The sequence below is a fragment of the Rhododendron vialii genome, chromosome 6a (genome assembly GCF_030253575.1).
Source record: "Rhododendron vialii isolate Sample 1 chromosome 6a, ASM3025357v1".
In the NCBI taxonomy this organism is placed as follows: Eukaryota; Viridiplantae; Streptophyta; class Magnoliopsida; order Ericales; family Ericaceae; genus Rhododendron; species Rhododendron vialii.
Window position 1 is genome coordinate 4,254,898 of NC_080562.1, and position 13,110 is coordinate 4,268,007.

Sequence of the window (13,110 nt, forward strand, 5' to 3'; positions counted from 1 at the left end):
GACATAAGCATTTGGCTGGTGTTTGGACATGCACCATACACGTGTGGACACGTGTAACAGCTTCCTGGGTGCACCCTCTCCCAATCAAAGTATTCGACTAACCCACTACTCTCCTTCACAAAAAGGGGAAAATAGAGAGAAAATAAACTCGGATGCTCTTCGGTCCATAAAATATGATCTTAAATTATATCAGTCGATGTTCGATAAATTTGAATATTAAGTATTAACGTGGTCGATGTTCCTGATTAAAAAAAATTTGGTCGATGTTCTTGATAAATTTTAAAATATTAACGGCTTTGATTAACAAAGTAAACTATTAAAAAAAAAAAAAAACTAAAAGCCTAGCGAAACAAAAATAATATTATAATTAACCGGACCGCTCATTCTGGGGGACCAATTAAAGCCATATGATCTGGCTCTCATAGGGTACTTGTTCTCCGACGGGCAAGCTTAGTCTCGCTGCCGTGTGCCGGGCACACCTCGGATCTCTATTGTCATCGCTTCTCTTCCTTATGGTTGTTTCCAGTTTTTCTAGCTTTTTTCCTGGCTTCTTCTAGTTCTCATTCTTGGCTCTTTGCTCTTTCTCTTGACTCTTGGAGGTTCCAACTTAAATCAATTGACAATAGGTGAAATTAGATTTTATCTCACATTGTTTATCTAAGCCACCAAAGCATGGTTAATATTGTCAATTGATTTTAGGTTGGAACCCTCCAAGAAATATAACATATATTGTCGCATTACAATGTAGCATTGTCATGTATACTTCCTACAAATAAAAAATCATCATCACACATTTGGATCATTTCTTATCTTTCAAATCACTCAACAAAAGTGAATTGTAATATCTCAATAGTAAAATTCGTCGCGGCATAAGTAGTTGGGATTGGATTGGGGGATCCCTTGACCACAAGGGAGGGGTCCTGTCCCAAAAAAAAAAAAAGCCACCGTTTTTCCAAGAAACCCCTCCCCTTTTATGCTTGTTTGTTCCATGTTTGATACCCATTAAATAGACAATAGATTAATGATTTATTGAGCTTTATAGATGATTCAAACATCTAATTTTTCTTTTTCTTTTTTTTATGAATTCCTAAAAAAAATTAGTTAAATTCGATATTGGTAGGAACTGTTTCAGAATTCGTAAGGCGCCCTACGAATTCTGAATGCCCTACGAATTCTGAAACAGCCCTTACCAATATCCCTATACATTTTGAAACAGACTGAACCGATATCGAATTGATCTTCTTCTTTTTTGAAACCCATAAAAATATTTTAAGAATAATGAGCGATTCAAATTATTTTTGTGGGGTCTATTAAATTAATAATTAATTAATCTAAAATTAAGTATTTCACCCTCACAAATTTTGAAAAGCCTTTACGAATTAAGCTCTTTTTTTTTTTAGGATAATAACATAGTATTTTAAGAATAATAAGCAGTTGAATTATCTTTGCAAGACTCACAAAAAATCATTAAGTCTTTAATTAGAAACGAAAATAACCGGTGGCCAAACGGAACCTTCCCCTCGCAGCAAAACCACGTCGTCTTTTGAGATAGCACCCCTGTCAACCCTTGTGGTCAGCTACAGAAGTTTTTGGGTGCCGGGCAAGTACCACACACGTAGTATTCCGTCGGCAATTTTAACTGTCCAAATATATTTTGGATGGTCCGAATTTTAGAAAGAGAAAAAAAAGAGAGAATGGTGGGGTGAAGGGAAAGAGGGGATATAAATCTGAACCGTTGAGAACATAATTGAACAGTTGGGATCGTCGATGAAAATTTATCGGTGAGCAGGATTCCCCAATCCAAGTGGTTGTTGGGAGTGAGAAGTCCAGGCACAAAGAAGATAACTGAATTTATAGCCGTTGGATGCTTCTCTTTTCCATCCATCCAAGCTCTTCGCCCATCTTTTTCAAGACGACAATTACTATGTCAACCGACCTTTGTTTTTTGAAGAAATTCTCTATTTCCTGGATAAGATCATGTGGATCCAAAAAATACAACCAATCAATTGATTCCCCTTGGCTCATTCATTAAACTATTCAATACCCATCACCAAAACATAGATAGATTATCACCAACAGCAAGTAAACTCTCACAATTCGCCCCAATTGGTCCACTTTTTTGGAATCCGAAAGTGATTTGAAGTATTGGGTTTTCGTATTTCTCTTCTTTTTTTTTAATATTGTTACAATTCCAGCCACAAAAAGACGGAGAGCGCCACCCGTGGCTGTGGATGGAAGATTTTCTTGGGGACTTGTGGCTCTCTATATCTCTCTAGATTCTCATTCTACAGAGTCATAGAGAGAGACTTGTAGAGAGAGAGAGAGAGGACTAGTTTTACTCGCCGGCGGTTTTGTTGACTTTCGCCGGTTTTCTTAATTTGATTCTCTCTCTACGGCCCAGAGTTTGTGGGTGCCAAGCTCGGTCTCTATTGTTCAATTGGAGATTGGAAAACAATATTGGAAATTGGAAAGAGAAATCGTGCTCTGATTGGCTTTGGATCCAGTGACACCTGGTTGGTTCCTCAATTTCTGCTATTGTTTTGGTTTGATAATAGTTTTAACTTTTTACTAATCTCATACAACGATTATTGGTTTTTGCTAGGAATTTATAGTGGGTATAAATTAATTTGCCCGGAAATCTTATTCTCTGGTCCTTTGGTCAAGTTTCTTGCCTCCAAGCTTTCTAGTTTGATTGTGTCTTTCTTGGCTGTATCATCCTCTCTCTCTCTCTCCCTCCTCTTGTTCTAGTTTCTAGGGTTTTAATTCCCCGTGAATATAACTCCTCTCTCTATCTCCTCCTGCTCTAAATTCTAGGGTTTGAATTCCTGGCACGCCGGCGCTTTCATTAACGCCTTAGAGATTTTTGGCTCACGCCTGTGCGGCGAAAAAGGAGGAATCAATCATTACTTTTGGTATTGATGCCCTTTCTGTTTATGAATCTATCTTCTCTTTTCCTTGTATCAAGGAATTCTGTTCCTAAAATTAGGGTTTCTTTCTTTATTACTTGACAACCACCATATTTCTCATTTTTGTAGAAATAGTCCCCAATTTGATCGCTTGGGTTTCTGGGTTCTCGGATTTCTTTCTGAATTCCAGATTTTTTTGTATTCCAAGCACTGTTTTTATCATTTTCTAATAGCACATGATTTGTTCTGAAACAGGATTTCTCTACCTGTCTGGTTTCTCGATTACATGCCAATCACTATTAAATCTCCTGAAAAATGGAGAATACCCATGAAAGATTGACCGGAGAAAACACACCCGATTCGGGGCTACTTATTACTTCTAAGAACCCTTTGTTCAGCAGCAAATTCTCATTGCCATGGTTTCACTTGAGGGTTTTCTATGTTAGAATCAGCTGTTTCTCAGTTGACGATTCAACCCCCGAGTGTCTCACTCTGAACCACGTCCGTCTGACCCCAGACACAATCCTTGAAGTGAATGGTGAGAGATGTAGCACCAACTGTAAAGGAATCTCATCTGTTCTTCGGAGAGATAGAGTCGATAAGAAATCCGAAGAAGCCACATTCGTTTGCACCGATAGTATAAGGTTTGCTGGGAGTGTGAAATTTGAGGTTTTTGATAAGGATGATATGGTGCTTTATGGGGTTGTTGAAATGTCTAGTAGTAATGGTTTGAATAGAGAATTGAGGAGCACTAAAAAGTGGAAAATGAACTGTGTATCGGTGATGAGTACTACCGGTGGATTCTTGAAGGGGAAACAGATTGTGGGTTCTGAATCGTTTTCTCCTACGATTGATGTATATGTTGCTGGTTGCTGCTTGGACAAACCGATTATTCTGACCAAGACTTTGCAACTCGGGTTGAGAAAGAAGCACAATAGGAAGGTGATGTTGGATTCGATTCCGGAGTATGAGACAACTGAATCCCAGAAAAACACTCCATCTGGACTTGATCTGCAGGTACTATAGCAAAAGTTTTGTCGTTTTTTAATCTCACACAAATTTGTTTTGGTTCTCTTGATTTCTATGAGTTCTGGGTAGCATTCCCCACCATTTTGGTGATGTATTGATGGTACTAATCCTGCTTAGCAAAATGATATGCAGCTTAGTAGATTGGTTTGCTCCCTCTAGATGCTACCAACTCTTGTGGAGGCAGGCAGTCTAAAGCCCGGCTTTAATCGGGTCCCCTGCTAATGGACGATGGGATTGGTTCCCCATAGAATAGTCTAGGTGCACGTAAGCAGTCCAAATATCTTGTCTTGATTATCAAAGAGAAAATAAAGTTATCTTGCGGCAAGATTTTTAAAATGTGATGGAAAGGTCTCTCACAATGTGAAATGGCTTCCTATGAGATCAAACTACGTCTTGGTAAGGAAGTCCATGCTTAGTTCATGTTCTGCTAGGAGATCGCCTATCAAGAGAACGAGCTATCATGTGTTTCCCTTCAGGGCACGTTTGGTTAGCCAAATTAGGCAAGGCATTGGATTACAAATGGTGCTGGAGTTATTTTCGGTTATTGAATGCAAGAACTGGTATATGTTGGGCAAGTAGTCTTACAAACCATGGGATATAAAGTGCCTTGGAGTATGGATATTGCTATTCCCCTAACATAGTCAAGTGGAGTTATACATCCTATGAGTTGCTATATCCCCGCACTATTAGTCTGCTCAACCAACATGTCCTAAAGAAATTTGAAACTTACAGTTAATCATCCTCTGCTGGATTTCTTTTGTTCCACCAGATATTCGAATCTAGACTAAGCAGTCATGATCAACAGCCTAAATATACAGTTTAGAGACTTCACATTCTCTGTCTTCAACTCTCTTTCTTCTTGTCATTACTCATACATCTTGGTTATCTCAGGAATGTTGCTTTATGGAGATATTTATTAAGGAAAAGGTTACTTGTAGGAAAACCAGCGAGTTATTTTTTTCTTCACTTCATGACTTTCTTAGAGCAAGTCCACCATGAGCCATTTAGGCTGGCAAAGACAATTTGGCAAAATATATGGCAAAGTGGTGGTCCACTCGTATGCCAAAGTTGCTGCCAAAACATGGCAAAGCCATCTTTGGTGCCAAATTTGGCAGTAACTTTGGCTTTGCTATATCTGCCACATCATCAACACCAAAAAATCTTCATTGAAAAATGAGATGAATTTAACCCAATAAGCTGGATTTGGGATTGTGAAGAAATGACATCAAACCGGTGCAACGACATTGCTATTTTCAACCTTTTGACATGTAGCAAGCCATAAAACTTCTTTGGCTATGGCTAAGCCATTTTTGCACTTTGCGACTGAATTTCTCTTATCCTGTTTTCTACCTTTGCCTTCGCCTCCATAGACTTGTCCCAAACTCGTCCCGAATCCATGAACTGAATTCTACCTTCAGGGCACTGGATCACATTTTAATTATCCCGTATCTCTGTAGCTGAAATCAAGAAGGTGGGGCAAGTTTCTTGGTGTTTTTTTCTTCATGTTGCAAAAGAGGATCACAAAAGTGCTAGATAATGAAAGCCCCTCATGGGAACCATACTCTGTTGTTATGGGTGCTTGGTTGCATGTTTCCTGTCTTCAAACATGTTTCTTGTTTCAAAGATGCCCATTTTTGTTTGGGCTTGGCTCTTGGATTGGCAAACAGAACCTTATCCTTTGTATGTCATGGGTGGGGTATGGGGACTGAGGAGGGCACATGTTGTCATTGAGGGATTGAATAAGACTTGATCATCCTTTCAGTTTTCTAATGCTTTATCCATATTCTGCCTGAACCTGAAATGCCTCGTGCATGAAACCTTATCACCATAAACACTTGGTGTCAGGCCCACTTTCACTTGTAGAACAGCTCTAGCACCTGTTTTTCTTCTTGTGTTTTTTATTGCTCTTTTTGTTTAAAATACGACCCACTTTCTAGAAAACACGAAGAAAAACCATGTGAAACGAGTGTCTGTCAACAAAAACGACTTTACCAAGCGGACTAAAATCAGTTTTTCTTTGATGCATATCTTACCTCAGGAATCTTGTGTTTTGTTTTCTCAAACTGCTTTGAGTAAATTCTTGTCTAGAAACTACCTTGAATGGAAAACGATAGACCATCTGAATTCCATTCCCTTTGGCGAACTTTCGCTTCTGAAAGAATATGACCTAATCATGCCACTATTGAGTTAAATCATGTGAATAATAATTCATGAATCATGACCCTATGGTGAAAATTGCTCAAGTGTTACAATTGTTTTCGCATAGATTTTTTAACCTGGATCTGTTTGGAAATCCAAATATCCTGCTTGCCGGCATCACATACTTGATATGTTCAGCTTTGACTGGATTTTGGGATGTAAACTGCTTGGAATGTCTGATCTGCAATAGTAATTTCACTTGTCAAGATAGAAAAGTCTCAGTCAAGAATGTTAAGAGGTGCTATGTGACTATGTCTATGCATATACGCCTGAGTAAATCTAGCTCCATCATCTTAGGTTCCTGTCGGGGTTGAATTCCGTGAACCATACGTACTGTTTTTGTAACAGCTTCCAGTGTTTAGGGTACAGACCCCATGCTATTATAGTTTTGGATATTGAGATAGAGATTGAGATTCGTTCATTTTAAGTCTTGCATTTCACCATGCTTTGAAATTTCTGATGCACTTTCTCTACTCCACATGATTTCCATGTCTGGACTCCAGGTAACTGAATACAGAAACTACAAACCAGAAAGCGAAGAAGACTACAACATGATGCATTGGGGGAGGACAGGATACATGGAAGGTGAAGATGGTGAACTTTCCTGGTTCAATGCCGGTGTTAGGGTTGGTGTCGGAATAGGCCTAGGGGTTTGCCTTGGAGTTGGAATAGGAGTCGGTTTATTAGTCCGTACTTATCAAGTCACTACCCGAAACGTAAGAAATCGGTTTCCATAATTTCTCTTTACCAAGAACCATTTTCTTTCTTTTAACTGCATATTTTTCACGCGGTGGAAGTTCTTGTATTGGCAGCAGTTGTTTTTGCGTGTTTCACATTCATTTTTCGTGTATGATCTTGTTTTGTAAGCAGGGTGTTACTTTGTTACGGTGACGACTGTTTAGGTCTCAGGTTTGTACTAGTTATAAGATTGGAAGTGTTGCATATATAATAGGGCTTTGATTTTGTATTGCCTGTTGATAGTTTTGTTTTCTGGGATCTCTTTTTCCCCCGGGAGGTAAATGAATGGAAGTATGGATGTTGAATTTCCCAAATTCTTGGCTCACTAGTCACTAGTTGAGGCACTTCAGGTGGCTATAGAATCTGATTTTGTGCCTTCTCCACTCACAGTCACAAAACTGGGCCAATTGGCATTGGTGTTCTTCCACTTTTCTAGGTCACAATATGATATTCTTTTATGTTGTGTTTGGATCTTGAATAGGAATAGAAACGAAAATTGGCAAGCAAAAATATGTTTGGAGATTAGATTTTGAGAAATGAAAATAAATTGAAGAAAGCTATTTTTCCTTGAATGGATGTAGAAGATGAAAAGAAAATTAATGGATAGTAAAAATGAAAAGACAGCTATTTATTTTTTAGCCAGCCCAACAAGGAGGATGAGTAAGATTTTTTTTTTTTTTTTTTACAAACAAGATCATCCCGTTTATATTAAAACGAAAAGATTACAACTACAATAACCAAAAAAAATATAACAAAACAACGAAACAAAACAAAGAAAAGCCACAAGAAATTAGGATCGAGGTTGGACCTAGATCCACTCGTGAAGAAGGGTGGAATGACCAGATATGCACCTAACTAAAGCTCATTCTCGCCGCAGGTTGAAAGATCACCACCGGATGAGTAGATAGTTGAACAAGCCAAGTTACTCGAGCTCGATCATATTCTGCTTGCTAAAAACTTGACCGATATAAACCAAGTTGCTCAAGTTCGATTATATTCTGCTCGTTAAAAACTTGACTGGTATTAGCTTGTTATGTAAACAAACCCTGCTCGAATACCATTTTTGAAACATATTTAGTTTTCGGAACAAATCCAATACCTAAACTCAATAATGGTTTACTTGTCTAGCAATAAACAAGCTATTCAAGCTATACTCCTTTAAACTGACTTGACTGACGATAAAACTAAGCTCGACTACATTTTCGATGTTCATAAGTTTACAAATCAATCTTGAACAACCAAGTATTTAGCTCAACCGACTTCGTTTCGAATATGTAATCTGATTTCCCTTTCCTTGGCCTTGAGAAACACAAGATCCAAACATTACATATACCACCCACAAAATATCGTAGTGGGAGGTAGTATTACTGGAAGGGATAACAGGGAAAAAGTAGTACCCTTAATTATGAGTAAGCCTCTGGGAAAAAGCATCAAAATGCAGGCACTAAGCCACACTAGATGCTTGTTAGTTTTGAAGTACGTAGTAGAGTCTCACAAAAGAGCTCTTTTAACTCGTTAGAGGAGGGCCGTTTAGCTGTCTGGCGGTACCAGGGCTTGCAGGTTCCGGAACCACCTCTGCTCCACCATAGCCATTACCAACACCATGTTTGTGTTTGTCACTGAAACCCCAAAAAGTCGCAGTTTTCTCATCATCTTCTACCATCAACCTTGAGAACTCCTCGTGATCATACTTTAGTGTCGCCTTTCCGCCAAATTCAGTCGGAAGATTATCCACATCGAAATAGGACCTCATAATCTCGACACTATCTTTGTTCATCGGATATACGAATTTCACCTTCTGGAATGTTTTGGGGTCCAAGAAATATTTGACTATCTGCAACAGGTGGTTAACAAAGGGGCATGAGAGCATTCGCAAGAAGAACAAAACCAAAATTCCTAGCAATATACACTGGTTTTCCGCCAAATTACATTCACACTCATCTACAAGAGCATAATAATGCCAAAGAAAAATGACTTGCGAACAAAATTTTCATGTAGAAAACCCACCGAAAATAACGTGGCAGTGACAATTTCGGTTTGCAATGATCACAAAAACCACATCTTTCTGTAGGAATGTTATATACGAATCCCATCTATACAGTCATACCCTCCTTGGATGCGAATTCATTTAGATCACATTGTAATAAAAATGTAGTCACTAATATGGTATTGTATAACAGCTTGAAAATCCACGTCTGTATGCATGTATGATCACGTCAATGCACCTCAGAGAAGGAAATCAAACTAGGACCTGTAGGATCACTTACTGCTCCCTCGGACAATGTTGAACAATAGCAACAGGCTCAATGAAAGATTTACGGTATTACTAAAAAAATTAGCGGAAGCTTTCTAAATAACCTTATGGGAAGTCATCCGAGATCAAGAAAAACTTCAGAAAGGTACGAAAACAAACCTTCCAGAATGCTTCAAATATTCTTGGAGGATTGTAGAGAAATGATGCGCCTAGCCTCTCAGGGTAGTGGTTCTGCAGAATATTTATACTCTCTCGAGCAGATTTGATAGGCACACTGGTGCTTAGAGTCCATCCAGTGAAGTCAATCAACCACACCATCTGGTCTTGACCTTCCGGAAGATTAAGAATAGCATTCTCCATCAGATACACCAAATGTCGGATCTGATTGTCCATCCCTGTCGTATTCTACAAGATATAAAGCAGCATGAATTAATCAAGAAAACCAACACCAATACATTAAGGATCATGGATTGTGGAGGGAAATATAATAAGATATTGAAGTTGACAATAAATTTTAATATTTTATATTATATTTTGGTTTAAATATAATTTTGCTTTCTTCTTTGTAAATCTCTCCACAGATCATGATCCATACACAGCCTGAAGGATTCTGCGTGATCAGTGATTATAATAAAAAGTATTTTACCTGCAATCCCGGTTTCAGTATGAGAACAGTCCTACCGTAGCAGTCGTGAAAATTTGCTCTGAAAACTTTTCCTGTCTCACCTTCTACTGAAATTTCATGCTGAAAAAAGAAATAAATTGGACAAATTAACCTCGAAGAAGTAATTGTTACAGAGGAGAAACAGCACCACAGAATGAATAAAAATATAGGTTAGAGAAGCCAGCTTTCAGTTTGAGAGATGCCATTCTGTTCATATTATGCCAGAGGTTAGTTCTACATCCAGGTGAACAATCAATATACAAACAAATAAACAAAAGAAGCAACAATTCTTCGTGATGGTTACAATTTACAACGATGAGACTCATCCATACATAAATAACCACTCAGTACCAATTTTTTCAATAGTAAACTTCCTGTCACACATACTATCAAGAAGAGGAAACTTTGGCCCGCCTTACCCAACGAATTTGATCAGGCTTATATGTTGATCTCCACTTCAGTGTCTCTTCCAGCATTTTCTTTGATTTATCAACGTTCCAGCTCCTAGCCTCCAAATATCTTTTCAAACACGCATCAGAGCAATACTTTAAGTCTCGTCCAGACAGTGGTCCAAGAGCAGCCCTAAGCTCATTGACCTAAATAATCAGACAAAAAAATTTGAAAGAATTTCTTTGAATGGTATCTGCACTGAACCTTTTATTTGAAAAGGAAAAAATAGGCAGTAACATGAGAAATGAGTCATATGAAGTCTCGTTCCCAACCAAGCCTTGATGCAAAACAGTACTGAAAAGGTTATTTACATTCCACAAAGTTAATGAATGAACGTAAGAATAAGAAGAAAAGCAATACCAGTGTAGAATTAAACAACGATAACATACACTTTATTTCCAGTGAAATCAGTTTATGTGCATGTGCACTTTCCACGTACTCAAACACCGCCTTACCTTAGACTCCAGCTGCGACTCATCATTTTCCTGCTCACGATGAGAATTAGTCCACCGACGAAACATTGTGATAGCTTCCACAATCTGGCAGCAGACTACAACCTAAAACTGCAAGATACATGTAAGATTCTTTTATGGTCTATTCTACTTTATGCAAGTCGAATAAGTACAAAATACAGTGAGTAGAGAGGTTAGCAAGTACAATCAATTAACTACGCACTACTGCAGAATGGATTCTCAGTTTCTAAAACCGCAAAGGAGATATATAATCCACAAGACAGCAAGATACACAATTTTGTGCACTCCGGGAGCCAAAGAAAAGTCATAAGTAGAAGCTGAACAACCAGAATAAACACGAGCAAACGAATCCCATCCCTTCTCTATATTAAAAACAACAAATTATATCAAAGTCAGATACCATTTGGTCACTTCACAAAGGGTGTCAGACTAAATTTCCAAAAGAACAAAAACTAGTAAGAAATTTCAACGAGCAAGAAGCACAATATAGCTTGCAGCTTTTTCGCTACCAAAGCACAGTCAACCAAGTAGAGAGAAGTAAAGAAAGAAATAACAACATGTCTAGGAATACAACTTCAAAACACTACTTCCCAGAACCGTTCGATGCATGTGTATCCAACGGTTCCGGACACAGTTGTGTTTTAAAGTTCTGTACGTAGCATTGCTAAAGAAATAATACCTAACTTGAATGAAACAAGCAAGTAGAAAAGGCAAGACAATCACCATTGAAAACAAATTTTGGAATCACATAGAGGAAAATTACCCAGTAACAGTCGTTCTATTAACTGAGGCAAATTTACCAATCAGTTGATCAGATCCACAATCCCAAATGAAATAGTCCAAATTTCAATAAAAGTAGAAGGGCCACATACACATAACATTAAAACCCTTGAAAATGGCATGGATCGTTGCTTCCAAAATGTAATAATCAAAGCAAAATGAATAAATGCAAATCCAAAAGTGGACCCATGTAGAACCCCACTCTGGAATCAAACTGCAAGCCTACCTTCTGGAACTCAGAGACAGATCATAAATAAAGTGAAAATTATTAGTATTTTCCATCACCAACCACCTCAGTAGTTTCATCAATAGCTTGTTCAGGTGGACCTCATCATAAGTAAAATCTAATATACTCCAGCAATTAATTCCAAAGAGGCTAATTCAGCTACCTACCTTTGGCAAAAAACAAATTTCCTGTAAAATAGAGAAAACAAACTCACAAGAAACCCAATATTATATGGGCATACCATACCGTTTGGTTAATGGGAAAGACAGGGGACAAGAAAAACCAAGAACCGTATTTTTTTTAACACTGTAAAATAAAATAATAGAAAAATACTCTTCAGAAGCCAGGTGGGGGTGAACATGAGAAGAAGCTAAGCTATGGGTTTGACCAAACATCCCTAACTGATCTACACGGTGAAGACAAATCAAATTTCCATCCCATTTTCCAATCTTTTCTCAGCAACCAAACAGACCATTTGCAAACACCCAAATTCAGAAATCTTCAAAGATCCAAAAACCCAGAAGAAATTGGTCAGAGAAAAACATACCCAGAAGACCAGACAGATCTGGGAAGTAACAAGCCTCTGACCCAAAAAAATCAACCCTTTGAAATTTCAAGTCTAATTGCAACAACAATCATAACAACACACACACATGCATCACAGCAAAAGTAAAGAATGTGAAGTCAAGAGGAGGAATAGTTCGTCGTCTGATATACCAAGGGAAATGGGAGAGAGGAAATTTCCTTGAGAGAGAGAGAGAGAGAGAGAGAGAGAGAGGGAGAGGGAGGTTGAACTCTCTTTTTCTTCAGCAGGATTTCATCTTGACTCACATACATATAGAGAGTTAGAGAGGGAGAGAAGGGTTCTGGAGTGTATATTACTGTACAGGAGTAGCAGTTGCTTGTACTCCTGCCTTGTTTAAGGTGTGCAGAGTTCAGCACAGGTGCCTGTAGATGTTGCTAATATGACATGGACTGTGAATCTGGCAAACGACAGCGCACGTTTCGTCCGTTGATGTGTGGAAAAATGTCCACTGACTTTAATACTACGGCGTTGATTTTGATTTGCCGACCTCGGTAGAACATCTCCACCAACTTGTTGCTAGTAACAATAAAGATCAGAGAAAATCTTTTTAACGGCAGACCGCGAAGCGGTGAATAATTACTTACGGAGTCAATCGCGACGGTCTAGACGTTAATGAAATTTTTTTTCAAAAAAAGTTTAATTTTTTTCTAAAAAAGTTTTATTTAAATCAGAACTATCCAAAATCGAAACGAACGACCGAGATCGCGCGGAGCCGTATGAATAAATTTCTATGTAAAATATGAGTCTTATTTAATAGAGTAAAATTTTTAAATCATGGTAAACGTTGATATCTCCGTCGCCAAAT

At 38.2% G+C, this 13,110-nt stretch overlaps 2 protein-coding genes across 8 annotated transcripts; one reads left to right on the forward strand and one right to left on the reverse strand.

The window, feature by feature from the left end:
* The first annotated feature begins 1,794 nt into the window (after positions 1–1,794).
* On the forward strand, positions 1,795–7,106 carry LOC131331044 (uncharacterized protein At1g01500-like). Of its 2 annotated transcripts, none has more exons than XM_058364853.1 (3): positions 1,795–2,513; positions 3,162–3,923; positions 6,638–7,106. In XM_058364853.1, exons 2-3 carry the CDS (start codon positions 3,222–3,224, stop codon positions 6,869–6,871), a joined length of 936 nt encoding a protein of 311 aa, XP_058220836.1. In that variant the 5' UTR covers positions 1,795–2,513; positions 3,162–3,221; the 3' UTR covers positions 6,872–7,106. The 2 variants fall into 2 exon arrangements, with proteins under 2 accessions (XP_058220836.1, XP_058220837.1); XM_058364854.1 differs by lacking the exon at positions 1,795–2,513 and adding an exon at positions 2,809–2,912.
* Positions 7,107–8,045: 939 nt separating this feature from the next.
* LOC131331045 (uncharacterized) lies at positions 8,046–12,704 on the reverse strand. 6 transcript variants are annotated; one of them, XM_058364856.1, is made up of 6 exons: positions 12,267–12,704; positions 10,696–10,803; positions 10,210–10,386; positions 9,773–9,871; positions 9,286–9,531; positions 8,046–8,706 (listed from the first exon to the last, which is right to left on the reverse strand). In XM_058364856.1, exons 2-6 carry the CDS (start codon positions 10,759–10,761, stop codon positions 8,380–8,382), a joined length of 915 nt encoding a protein of 304 aa, XP_058220839.1. In that variant the 5' UTR covers positions 10,762–10,803; positions 12,267–12,704; the 3' UTR covers positions 8,046–8,379. The 6 variants fall into 6 exon arrangements, with proteins under 6 accessions (XP_058220839.1, XP_058220838.1, XP_058220843.1 ...); XM_058364855.1 differs by having other exon boundaries at positions 12,437–12,703; XM_058364860.1 differs by lacking the exon at positions 12,267–12,704 and adding an exon at positions 11,477–11,501.
* Positions 12,705–13,110: the final 406 nt, after the last annotated feature.